This window comes from Micromesistius poutassou (assembly GCF_964030765.1).
Source record: "Micromesistius poutassou genome assembly, chromosome: 11".
Classification (NCBI taxonomy): Eukaryota; Metazoa; Chordata; class Actinopteri; order Gadiformes; family Gadidae; genus Micromesistius; species Micromesistius poutassou.
In genome coordinates, this window is record NC_140281.1 from 3771819 (window position 1) to 3784633 (window position 12815).

Consider the following 12815-nt stretch of genomic DNA (forward strand, 5'->3'; position numbering starts at 1 on the left):
ATTGTTAGTACTTGCACTTCTGTGTTCTATGACCATCTTTACTGTACCGACGGTGATATATTGTTTCACTTCTTATGACAAATGTACTTATTGTAAGTCGCTTTGGAATGAAAGCGTCTGCTAAATGCCCGTGTGCGCGCACACGGGCACTAAATGCACGTGTGTGCGCACATGTGTGTGTGTACCTGTGTGCGTGCGTGTGTGTGCGTGCGTATGTTTGTGCGCCTGCGTGTGTGTCTACCTGTGCGTGTGTCACCGCTAACGGGGTCGGCCGGTTGGTTGGCGGACATGTTTCATCTGCGTTGGTCGTGGTCGTCTAACTTTCTATAGTTCGGTGTTCTTTTTAATGTTATGTCATTTTATTGAATGAATTTGATTTGAATGAATACTGAATTTGAATGGGAAGTAGCACGCCCTATGGCAACTTGAAACACAATGACGACAAACATGTTGAACATCATGTCTGGAATAAGCTGAATGACGTCACCTGTTCAAAGCTTGCATCTCATAGACAACATTCTCCATGTTGGATACCGCCTGAATCTCTGGAAGGCTCAGGGAGGAGGACCTATTGGACTGCCGGTGGATGCGTTTTATTAAGTGCTCTGCTTCCGGTCTCAAAAGCCATTTTCTGTTTCAAAACAGCGCTGTGGGAAAATCTAATCAACTGTCCAATCACAGTGTGGGGGCGGGTTAACAGAGTGGTTGATGAAGCCGGGAGAATGCGATGGAGTTTGGTGATTGTGTTTCAAGTAGCCTCATTGTGTACCGTTTCATATCTACTGTAAGAAAAACCACTTTTTTTACTGCAAGGTTGAAAGCTTGCAGTGTATAACTATTCCTGTGCATGTGTGTGTGCGTGATCTTGAGAGTGTGTGTGTGCGCGTGATATTGAGAGTGTGTGTGTGTGTGTGTGCGTGTGTGTGTGCATGTTTTTGTGCATGCGAGCGCGCGCACGTGTGTGTATAAAAGGATAATGCCTGCATAATGCTATGCATTGAGAACGACCAAAAGCAATACTTTGCTTTGTTCCTCTAGCTAATGAACAACAGAGAGCTGTTTGCCTTCAGTCCTAAATTATTAAAATGATTTGGTTATTCAATTATCATCTTCTCTGCATCGCTGTCACCTGATTCAAAATGTAATGGGTCATTGTTGTGATTGGTCCAAAAGAACGTCATAGCAACAGAAGTCTGTGACCCACGGTCCGAGGTCTGGTGCTAGACAGACGTGCAGGCCAACAGCAGAAGACATTGATGTTTTAAAAAAAGTTACACTGATGCTTAACACTTAAAGGTGCTATAGGAACGGTTTGAGCGCTGAAAGAGAGAGTGTATGGAAATATATATATATATGTATATATATAAATACAGTTCACATGGGCGAGAACAGTCTTTTCCCTCCGTTTTCCTTTGATGCGTTTCAGGAATATCTCTGTAAAGACGGACTCATTGCGAAAACGCAATGAGCTGTAGAAACGCTGTAGTACATATTCAAGGCCACTGTGTGGCGCTGGTTCTCCACAAAAAAAAGTGGAGGCATCAAGCCTGCGCATATCAAGCCTGCACGTTGTATACAAACATACAGTCGAGGAGGAGAAAACAGTTGTTAAACCTTTTAGATTGAGCAGAAATACTTGTACAGTTAGTAATTACATTTACCGAAAGGCTGTATTTAAAGCTACAAAAATAATACAAATCAAATAATAAAAAATGATGAAGATGACGTTGTCGTTTGCGTTTCAGGTGTCCACACAAATCCTAACACGAAGAGCATAGGTCTGTTTTTATCTCATCCACCCTGGGACCTGGTTTCAGAAAAGTGCATTTTCGGCCACCGAAAACACCAGATCCGTCCGGACGGTCGGCCCATACCACTTATGCGTTGTCACAAGAAAATCGGTTCCATGTGGTCTCTGCTCCTACGTCGACAAAGTGTTGCGTTCACACACCTGGAACTGACACAGGCAGGATGGATTCCCCCCACCAATCACGGAGGAGATGGCCCCTAATTGTTCTTACTGTACATCTGAATTGTGCGATACAGAGCAGGCCCACAGTCAACCCCAAATAGATCTTCTCATTTCATCACTTATAGCCGACCGATGGCTTTGGCCTTTCTAAGAGATTACACTCTGATTCTCAATTAAATCCTCCTCTTCACTCTTACCTACAGCACCTCTAACGAAGCACTTTGTCCAACTAGTGGATGAACCCCACAGAGATGAGCTCATTGTTGTGTTAAAGTTGCGGTACGGCGGAGTGTCTCACCCTGCTCCATTTTGTCTCCCCCCCTCTCCCCCTCCCACCCCCCTGAGCACCTTGCCTTGTTAATCTAATTTCACGCTTCACTTCCACAGGAAATGACCTCGTCCTGTGAGCAGTGTGATGTGGAGTGGATAAAGAAGGTGGGGGACGAACAGTAAGTGGCGACGGCTGTCCAGCAGGGAGGGGGCGGGGGGGCTGATGTATGGAGAAGAGAGGGGAGGAGGGAGGGAGGTGTGGGAGGGAGGGAAGGAGGGAGGGAGGGAGGGAGGGAGGGAGGGAGGTGGGGGAGGGATGATGAGAAAGTGGGGAACATCTGAAAAAAACCGAACCAGAATAAGGAATAATCGCTTTAAAGGGAAGACGGTCAGACGGGATTAATTAAGATTAAATGAACCACATTTCGCCGGATTGTTTACATTTCATAATCAGTTTTCCTTAGTTTCATTAGAAGAATTAAAAAAGGAGAAGTCCAGAAATAATGAGGTAGGAAGAACGTGCAGAAGGAAAGGAGCAATGCATAGAGAGGGGGGAGGAAGGAGAGGCAAGGGGGGAGGAAGGAGAGGGGGGGAGGAAGGAGAGGCAAGGGGGTAGGATTGAGATGCAAGGGGGGAGGAAGGAGAGGGTGGGAGGAAGGAGAGGGGGGAGGAAGGAGAGGGGGGAGGAAGGAGAGGCAAGGTGGGAGGAAGGAGAGGGGGGGAGGACCGAGAGGCCAGTAACTACTAACTACTGGGTCATCACATACTAAGATCGTCCTGCAGGGTGTGTGTGTTTGTATTTTGTGTTGTTGGTGTGATGTTAAATTCATGCTACCTCTACACCAGAAGCTGTATATTATCATTGTTTTCATTAATGTCTATAACGGATCAGCGCTCAGTGTCTTCAAGTGACCAGCAGAGGGCGGTGCAGCACACTGTAACCCCCCATGGTCGTCTCCATGGCGACGGCTGAACTCTTTATCTCTGCCTTCTTGACGCATCTAGCGTGTGTGTTTTTGTGGGTGCTACTGCCTGTGTGTGTGTGTGTGTGTGTGTGTGTGTGTGTGCACTATTGCCTGTGTGTGTGTGTGTGTGTGTGTGTGTGTGTGTGTGTGTGTGTGTGTATGTGCACTACTGCCTGTGTTTGTGTGCGATACTACCTGTGTGTGTGTGTGTGTGTGTGTGTGTGTGTGTGTGTGTGTGTGTATGTGTGTGTGTGTGTGTGTGTGTGTGTGTGTGTGTATGTGCACTACTGCCTGTGTTTGTGTGTGATACTACCTGTGTGTGTGTGTGTGTGTGTGTGTGTGTGTGTGTGTGTGTGTGTGTGTGTGTGTGTGCACTACTGCCTGTGTGTGTGTGTGTGTGTGTGTGTGTGTGTGTGTGCACTACTGCCTGTGTTTCTGTGCGATACTACCTGTGTGTGTGTGTGTGTGTGTGTGTGTGTGTGTGTGTGTGTGTGCACTACTGCCTGTGTGTGTGTGTGTGTGTGTGTGTGTGTGTGTGTGTGCACTACTGCCTGTGTGTGTGTGTGTGTGTGTGTGTGTGTGTGTGCACTACTGCCTGTGTGTGTGTGTGTGTGTGTGTGTGCCCTACTGCCTGTGTATGTGTGTTTGTGTGTAAACGCTATTACCTGTGTGTGTGTGTGGGGGGGGGGGGGTGTGTGTGTGTTTGTGTGCGCGTCTGTGTGTGCGTTACTGCATGTGTATGTGTGTTTGTTTGTCTGTTTGTGTGCGCTTCTACCTGTGTGTGTGTGTGTGTGTGTGTGTGTGTGTGTGTGTGTGTGTGTGTGTGCGCGCTACTACCTGTGTGTGTCACCACATGGAAGCCTTGTCCTTGACCCTAACAAAGTGACACACACACACACACACACACACACACACACACACACACACACACACACACCCCATAATAAAGAAAGGGAAAGCACTTTTACCATCTCGCGGGGGGAGGGGGGGTCTTCTACAGAAATGGCCCCTGGCCCCTGGCTCATATAAGGAGTGTGTGGGTTGGGACCATCAAAATGAGAAAGAAACCCACATTAGTGAAACTGAGAGCAGGAGCCCACTGAGGTACACCAGTGTGGGGGGGGGGGGGGCACGTCATGAACCCCCCGCCTTCTCCGCTCCGCCGTTTCTTGTAATACCACTTTTATTTACGTAAAGTGGCACTCACTGACAGTGAAAGAGGAGACGCATTGTATACCCCCCCCCCCCCCCCAATCCCACCCACCAGACCCCCCCCCCCCTGGCAGGGCAAGTCCAGGCCAGTATCAAATTGGTCGGTCATTCGATGAAGTATTTGCAGTGAGGTCAGTCGTCCTGACGGTTATAATGTGTTTAACAGAAGTAGCGTCTTCAGTAGCGGAAGACAAGATGTTCCATTAATGTTTACCGCCGCTCACTTTGCTCTTCGTCTCACGGGATGTAACGCGTCTATTCTCTGATCGGCCGCCCGTGACGGAGTCAGCATCACCCTGGCAGGAGACGGATGAGGAAGGGGGGTCTGACAGACAGGGTCTGTCAGAGGTCGGAGGTCAGAGTTCGCCCACACACTTATCTCCACACTTCAGGGCCAGAAATTAACGGCCCTAATTTGCCCCATGGAAATTTATCATCTGCCCTTGAAATTGGGCTGACAGGGCCTTGAAATACCCAGTTGAGGTAAGGAGTGAACCTCTGTACTTCACCGGTACTGCAAAACGGTTTCAGATTCCATTTGAGTCTTTAGTCTGAAATGCAACTCAATTCTTGAAATTGCGAATCCCGAAACCTATTGCCAGGTTAAAAAAGCCTAAGGGCTTTATTTCCTACCCTGCTATACCACCCCAACACACACACACACACACACACACACACACACACACACACACACACACACATTTTAATTCTTTATTTTAATCCACCAATCACATTACAATGGACAGGATTCAAATATTTTCAGAGATGAGATGAGATGAGGCTGCCTATCACTGCTGATATGGAGCACAACTTTGCTAGCTGTTTAGATTTCGTGCTGGAGAGCCCTGCCAGCCTTAACCCACTGAAAACAAGATTGTGGACATGCACCAAGCTGCCAAAAATCAACACCACTGGCTTGCATTGAAAGCCTAGGTCCCTTAGTTTTTCCAGAATGGGCTGGTACTAAATTATTTTATCATTAAAGGCCATTTCCATGTAGAGATCATACACACACAGCCTATTTCAAGTAAGAGCACTTCCCTTCTGTCTCTGTTTAAAAACACAACATCTGGGGTGTTAGGGATGTTACGAAACACAATAGAGCTGTTGAACCACTCTGGCATAATACGTGAATGTTTGTACATGATCACATTTTCTGGAAATACTTCCTTAATAGTGCTACCAATAAGATTGACAATTCGGTCATGGCGTGCAATGTTAAGTCCTTTGCACATAGTACAGCCATTTACAATATTGGCAACTGATTGGAGTTGATGGCCAGAGTCTGAGTGCATTACACAGTGTGGATGGTGGTGTGCAGGGTACCATAATGCCAGATTGTATTTGGTGGGTAGCACCTGCAGTCTGGCTTTGACAGTGAAACAGAGGATGTCCTCCCCAACTGCAGCATTTGTGTACATGGAGTGTGAAGCAGAGTGGTCGGCAAAGTCTAGGCATGCTAGCTTTCCCTGCACCCTGCATCCCTGAGTCCAGTCCAGTGTTGTTTGGTCTCTGTTTGTTTTATGTTAAGGAGGATTCTCCTTGCTGATGTGTTCTGTAGTGTGTGTTGTGCCTTGTTGTGAAATACACACACACACACACACACACACACACACACACACACACACACACACACACACACACACACACACACACACACACACTCATAATGAAAAAAAAAACAGAAACTAATACTACTGACGCACCCACACACAGACACACTCATAATTGCAAAAAAAAAGAAACCACAGAAACCCACAATGGAACTCACACTAAAAATACAACTCTGGCACACTCCCCTCCTCCTGTTCCGTCCACGCAGAACCAAACGCTGCACTGAACACACCAGTGGAGTTCACTCCTTAACATGTCCCCAGACCTTTTACAGCAGAAGCACAACATTTACTTTAAGAATTATTAAAGAAAGATTATAAAAAATGTAATCATCAAAGAACTAGAAAAAATGAATATATATATATATATATATATATATCTATACCGTATGGTATTTTGATACGATCACATAAAAAAGGTGTCTTGTCAATATTGAATTAGTGCCTCCGGTGCACGGATGAATTCTGCATATTTCTCGAGCTAATGAGTCAAGACAGCGGATGGTTGCCATGGTTAATTCACTAAACCGTGTGTGTAATCTATTCTGCTGTGTATACGCCTCCAGGAATATCTCTGCATTGTCAACACCGCTCCCCCCCACCCCCCCCCCCCCCCACGGCCCCCCCATGGCCCCCAACAGCTCCCAGGGAACGATGGCATTTCATGTTCTTAAATCAAACACTGTAATTGCCACTCTAAAAATATACTGAACGACTCTCGGTGGAACGGCCTGTTCCATGACATCTCTCCCCCATCGTCATCGCTGGCGATCAAGTCTGATGAATACACAACCTATCATATCAATCACTTAGAAGATGCTCTGACCTGAAGCCATGGACAGGGAGTGTAGGTACGACTCCTTCATCAGTTGTTCCTGCTCAAGGATGCCTACAGGAAGACTGCCGGCATTGGGTTTGAAATCCAGCATTGTATACTGGAAGTTACTTATCCAGCCCCATTCCACCAGTATCCTGCCCCCATTCCACCAGTGTCCAGCCCCATTCAACCAGTATCCTGCCCCCATTCCACCAGTGTCCAGCCCCATTCCGCCAGTGTCCAGCCCCATTCCACCAGTATCCAGCCCCATTCCACCAGTGTCCAGCCCCATTCCACCAGTATCCAGCCCCATTCCACCAGTATCCTGCCCCCATTCCACCAGTATCCAGCCCCATTCCACCAGTATCCTGCCCCCATTCCACCAGTATCCAGCCCCATTCCACCAGTATCCAGCCCCATTCAACCAGTATCCTTCACCATTCAACCAGTATCCAGCCCCGTTCCACCAGTATCCAAGTTATGAGCCACTTTGGATAAAAAAAATCACTCCAAAAGTTTGAATCCCTATAATTATTGTATTAAATCCTATTGAATAGCGCCCACATTCACAAGGTAACGCTTTCTTTTGAATTACTATAATGACCTGACATTCTCTCCCCCCCCTCTCTCTCTCCCTTCTATGACTCTCTCTCTCCCCCGCTCTCTCTCCTCATGACTCTCTCTCCCCCTCTCTCCCCCTCACGCTCCCCCTCCCTATGACTCTCTCTCTCCCCCTTCCCCCCCTCTATCTTGCTCCAGGGTGAACCTGGCTCTGGCCTACACTGAGCTGACGGAGGAGTTAGGCCGGCTCCACGCCCTGAGCTCCAAGCAGACAGAGATCCTGAGGAAAGCTTCACAGGAGCAGGCTAGCCCAGGTTAGCATTAGCCTAGCCTGCTGCGTGAGACACCCCCTCAACACTGTGTTCAAAATCATTCCCTATTCACTCACTCACTATTCCCTATATAGCGTTTATGATACAGTGAACTATATAGCGAACGAACAAACGAGAATTCAGACCCTACGCTGAACATTTCTAAACGTCATTTGCGTCTGTAAATCCGCCCGCATTGCATTGTGGTATACGGGAGTAACATGCAGGGAACATTGTATGGTCACTCAAATTTTGGGTATTTTATTGTCCATTATATAGTGAATGAAGTTAACCACTGAGAATTCGAACACCACTACAAAATGGAGAGCACCCTATATAGTGCACCATATCCGTGATAGGGAACGATTTCGAACACAGCTTCTGATTGGTCCGCTGTGTGATGGACATCTGTGCACTTGAACCCATGAACAAAACATGACTCGGTTTACTGGAAAACAGACGGGCCGACATCGTCATAAATTGAGTTGGATTTAACCTATCTTTAGTGATGGGCCATGTTTGCATTAAAATTAGATTGTGTTTGGATCTAATAGCAAATCAACATGATGGCTCTGAACACAAGGATATTATTAACAATGAAAAGTTATTTAGATATAACACATATATATATACAATATATTACACTCAACATTTACCTGATATAACACTGAGCCAAGTGTTATGTTGGGATTTTAATCTGGTTCAAAATGATATCAACTATCACACCCACACACACACCAACACATCGATAACATCAAAAGAAGAACCTGCAATGTGTTGTGCTGTGCTTGAGTCACACCTTATTTTCAGCCCAGGGCTTAATTAAAGTCTATTTACTTTTAACCATGCGTGTCTCCCTCAGGCTATCATTCGCTTAAAACACACACGCGCTTTCAGAGGTCTGCTCCTCTCGTTGCGGGTGTCGGAAAAGCGTGAATCACCCGTGGAACCGTCAGCCCGGCTGGGGGTGTTAGCTCCACCACGCTAGTGGCAGGCTCCTGTCGGTGGTTTATTTACTATTAAGAGCGTGTTGTGTGATATACAGGATGCCCCTCCACCGCCCCCCCCCCTCTACCGCCCCCCCTCCCCCTCCACCGCCCACCCCCCCCCCATCTCTAACCACAGCACGCCTCCGCTCTGGAACCCGCGGAGCAGAGTGCTGCTTTAGGTGTCGCAACAACAACACAGACTCCCCTTCTCTGGAACCCAGTCCTCTGCTCACTGCCTCGTGTTTATAGGAAACCGTCCATCGCGTCTCGGGGCCCCCAGACGCTCACAGGGCAGTCCCCGTGTCTGGGGGCCTCACCCGGAAGCAGCCCCGTTTGAAAAACAAGAACTTATTTTATTTTATATGAGATCTATTATTTTGTAATAATGGTAACTGTTGTAGCTTGCTGATGAATATTCATATCGATGCGGTTGGTGATTTGGCGTGTGTCTTTCTGATAGGCTGGGGTGGGAGCTTGCTGCGCGGGGCAGGGCGTTGAAGGGGGGGGGGGGGGGGGGTCTATAGATGTTATACCATGAGTAGAACGGTCATAAACAACAGGCCCTCACTTTAGAGACCAATCGCCTGTAGCAGCCTACTCTGGCTGAGTCTTGGCTGTTACTGAAGCTTAGAACACATCATGTAGACCATGGGGTTTGCAGGATACTAGTCACTATTTCACCACATGAGGCCAACTACATTCAAAGAGCAGACGTAAATAGGTCCCTTCATTTGCCGTTCAGAAACAATAACTTTGGATATCTTGTTGATATATGCACCACGAAACAACACTTAATTCTTTTCAGAAATCCGGTCACCGTAAGATGTGTACTTTATAAAAACAGATCCTTTACAATCATCAATATACAATAATTCTGTGCACACTCAAAGTGAATATGCCCAATGGAACAACAGCTAATTTAGGTAGTGTGTCATCGACAAATAAGGATCAATAACTTAAATTAGCAAGGGTGCATGGTTCCAAAACGGTAGAATTTCCTATTCAGGTTTTATCAAACCTGCATTTGTCCCTGAGCCTAGACCTCTCTGACAACTAGATGCTATACTGTTTTAGACTAACCATTGCTCTGGAACTATAGTATAGAGTCTAGTTGTCACAGAGGTCTAGACCTTATACTATAGTTAGCTGTAGAGCTAGCCATAGCTCTAAAACTAGTATAACTAGTCAAGAGTCTAGTGGTCACTGAGCTCTAGACTCTAGTTTTAGAGCTCTATATTAAAGAGGCTAGTGGTCACCTAAGTCTAGACTCTAGGCTCTAGTTTTATAGCTCTATAACTATAGTATAGAGTCTAGTGATCACCTGGGTCTAGACTCTAGGCTCTAGTTTTATAGCTCTATAACTATAGTATAGAGTCTAGTGGCCATCGGGGTCTAGACTCTAGGCTCTAGTTTTATAGCTCTATAACTATAGTATAGAATCTAGTGGCCACCTGGGTCTAGACTCTAGGCTCTAGTTTTATAGCTCTATAATTATAGTATAGAGTCTAGTGGTCACCTAGGTCTAGACTCTAGGCTCTAGTGTCAGAGCTAGCCAGAGCTCTAAACGCCAACCCCAGCCTCTCCATGGGAGCTGCCTCCTCTCTGTGTTTGACTCTGGCTCGGTTCTAACCTCCATGTCTCCCTCCCCCTCCAGTCCAGCGCCACTCCCCTCCGGTCCACCTCCACTCCCCCAGCCACCACCCCCGCCTCTCCCCCGTCTCCCCCCGCCACTCCCCGGCCCCGCCCACGGCCCACCACTCCCCCATCGCCCAGCGCCGCTCCCCCGTGCTCCAGCGCCTCTCCCCCGACATGCACCGCCGGTCCCCGCTGCTGGACGTCAACGAGGGCCCCGCCTCCTACTCCTGCCGGCCCCCCAGCCACCACCTGAGGGCCAGCTTCCAAGGCCGCCGCAGCTACTCGGAGGTGGCGGACCCCTCGGCCTACCAGCGGCCCCCCCGCTTCACCCTGGACCCCGTGTCCACGCTGCCCAAGCCCCGCCCCTACATCGACGGCTACAGCAAGCAGCAGCAGCAGCAGCAGCAGCAGCAGCAGCAGCAGCAGCTGATGGGGGGGGGGCTGCAGCACCGCGGCTCCCCGGGGCCCCACCAGGGGGGCGGCGGCGGCGGCAGCGGCGGCGGGGGAGGGGGGGGAGGAGGAGGAGGAGGAGGAGGGGGAGGAGGAGGAGGAGGGGGAGGAGGAGGAGGAGGGGGGGACGACGGCTCCATGCGCCACTCCAGGGAGATGCCCTTCCCGCTGTCGGAGCTGTCCCACCTGCGCTTCGAGCCGCCGCCCCCCTCCACGCCGGCCCCCCCGCCGCCCCAGAACCACTCCTCGGACGACGAGGAGGACTGGGCGTGTCCACACCCCATCAGCCCCCCGCGGACGCTGGGCGTGCCCCCCGCCGGGGCCATGTCCCCCGGCCTCATGCGGGGCCCCTCCTCCTGCTCCGTCTTCCCCATCCCCCAGCGGAGAGACACGCTGAGCTGCCACCCCCAGGGCTACCTGTCCGCTGAGCATGCCCAGTCCTGGCCCAGCATCAACGTGAGTAGACCAGCACCCTGGGGGGGGGGGTGGGGGTCACCCTGAGGGTCCTGAAGTGTGTGTTTTTGTGCACGCGTTTTCATGTGTGTGCATGCGTGTTCATGTGTGTGTGTGCGTGTGTGTGCATGTGTGTGTGCGTGTTCGTGTGTGCATGCGTGTATGTGCGTGTTCATGTGTGTGTGTGTGTGTGTGTGTGGGCATGCGTGTATGTGCGTGTTCATGTGTGTGTGTGTGTGTGTGTGCGTGCGTGTGTGTGCGTGTTCATGCGTGTGTGTGTGTGTGTGTGTGTGTGTGTGCGTGTCTCTGCAGCTCTGGATGGAGACGGAGGAGAGCGACATGCGGAGCTGCCCACTATGCCAGCTCATCTTCCCCGTGGGTTACCCTGACGACGCCCTCATCAAGCACATCGACTCACACCTGGAGAACAGCAAGATCTGATTGCCGTGGCAATCCCCCAGCTGCATCCGCCCAACCCCCCCCTCGCCCCCATCCTCGCCCCCGCCCCCTCCCTGCTCGGCCCCTGACCAGGGCCTCATGTATTATGTCAGTGATAAGCAAACGTGGCCATTGGGGGAGAGAAGAACCACCCATGTGTTGGGAACAGAGCGGTGGTGGTAGTGGTGCTGTGAGGCAGTGCAGTGTGCAGTGAGCACTAATGCTGTGCAGTGATGCAGTGATGCTGTGCATTGAGGCAGTGATGCTGTGCAGTGATGCCGTGCAGTGATGCAGTGATTCTGCAAGCAGTGATGCAGTGAGCAGCGATGCTGTGCAGTGCAGTGCTGCTGTGATGCAGTGATGCTGTGATGTGGAGCAGTGATGCAGTGAGCGGTGATGCTGTGATGCGGAGCAGTGATGCAGTGATGCTGGTGTAGAGCTGAAGGCTCAGTGGGCGTTTCTGCAGAGTGCAGTTGTGTGCATGTCTGTGTCTTTGACGGCACAGATCTGTGTGTGGGTGGGGGTGATCAGCAATATGACACATTTCTGCGGGAGACTGGATGTGAGGGCTGTAATCGTTATCATTATTATGACAGAGTGGGACAGGGTTCCACCATGGAGAGTGCAGGAGCCCAAATGCTGGGTTATGAAATCAGATGACGAGGTAGAAGAAAAGTAAAGGTCTGTTTCATGTTGTCTGATTCATCCTCCGTTTAATGACTAGTTTGCTTATCTTAAATGTAATTATTGCTACCTTGCAACCTTCGTTGAGTTCTTTAGAGAAGTTTGCTTCTGGAGAATAGAGAATGCCTTGAAGGGATAAGTCACAGAGATGAGAATAGAGAAACAACAATTCATGAATGATCACAATGAGGTCATTATTTTAATATATTACACCCGACATTTTAAACAAGGCGCCATTTGCATTAGTGAAAGGACAAATGACATGTTTAAATAATCAAAGGCATTATTATACTAAACAGGAACTTTGTAAAACGTCATCAGGTAACCCGTACGTAACGGTGGCATACGTCCGGTTAAAACCTGACTTCTTTGTTGCTCTGTTGACAACTGCAAGGGAAAGGGTATTCCCTCAATAAGCTGAACTTTCCGTTTGTCATCGAAGCGG

The 12815-nt window shown here is 49.2% G+C and overlaps 2 protein-coding genes across 2 annotated transcripts in view; one reads left to right on the plus strand and one right to left on the minus strand.

Annotated features, from left to right (window-relative positions):
- LOC311355094 (eomesodermin-like) overlaps positions 1 to 525 on the minus strand; it is a gene marked incomplete at both ends in the record, with an annotated part of 1780 nt that extends 1255 nt beyond the window's left edge. Inside the window, one exon of the mRNA XM_084474829.1 lies at positions 488 to 525. Within this exon, the coding sequence (XP_084330955.1) occupies positions 488 to 525 (38 nt within the window). The remainder of the gene's footprint in view (positions 1 to 487) is intronic.
- Positions 526 to 2362: 1837 nt separating this feature from the next.
- Positions 2363 to 11689, plus strand: LOC311355095 (TANK-binding kinase 1-binding protein 1-like; the record flags this gene model as incomplete). The annotated part of the gene is made up of 5 exons (XM_084474830.1): positions 2363 to 2421; positions 7609 to 7724; positions 10365 to 10843; positions 10904 to 11251; positions 11561 to 11689. The coding sequence occupies 5 exons, from the start codon at positions 2363 to 2365 to the stop codon at positions 11687 to 11689; spliced, it is 1131 nt and encodes a 376-aa protein (XP_084330956.1).
- Positions 11690 to 12815: the final 1126 nt, after the last annotated feature.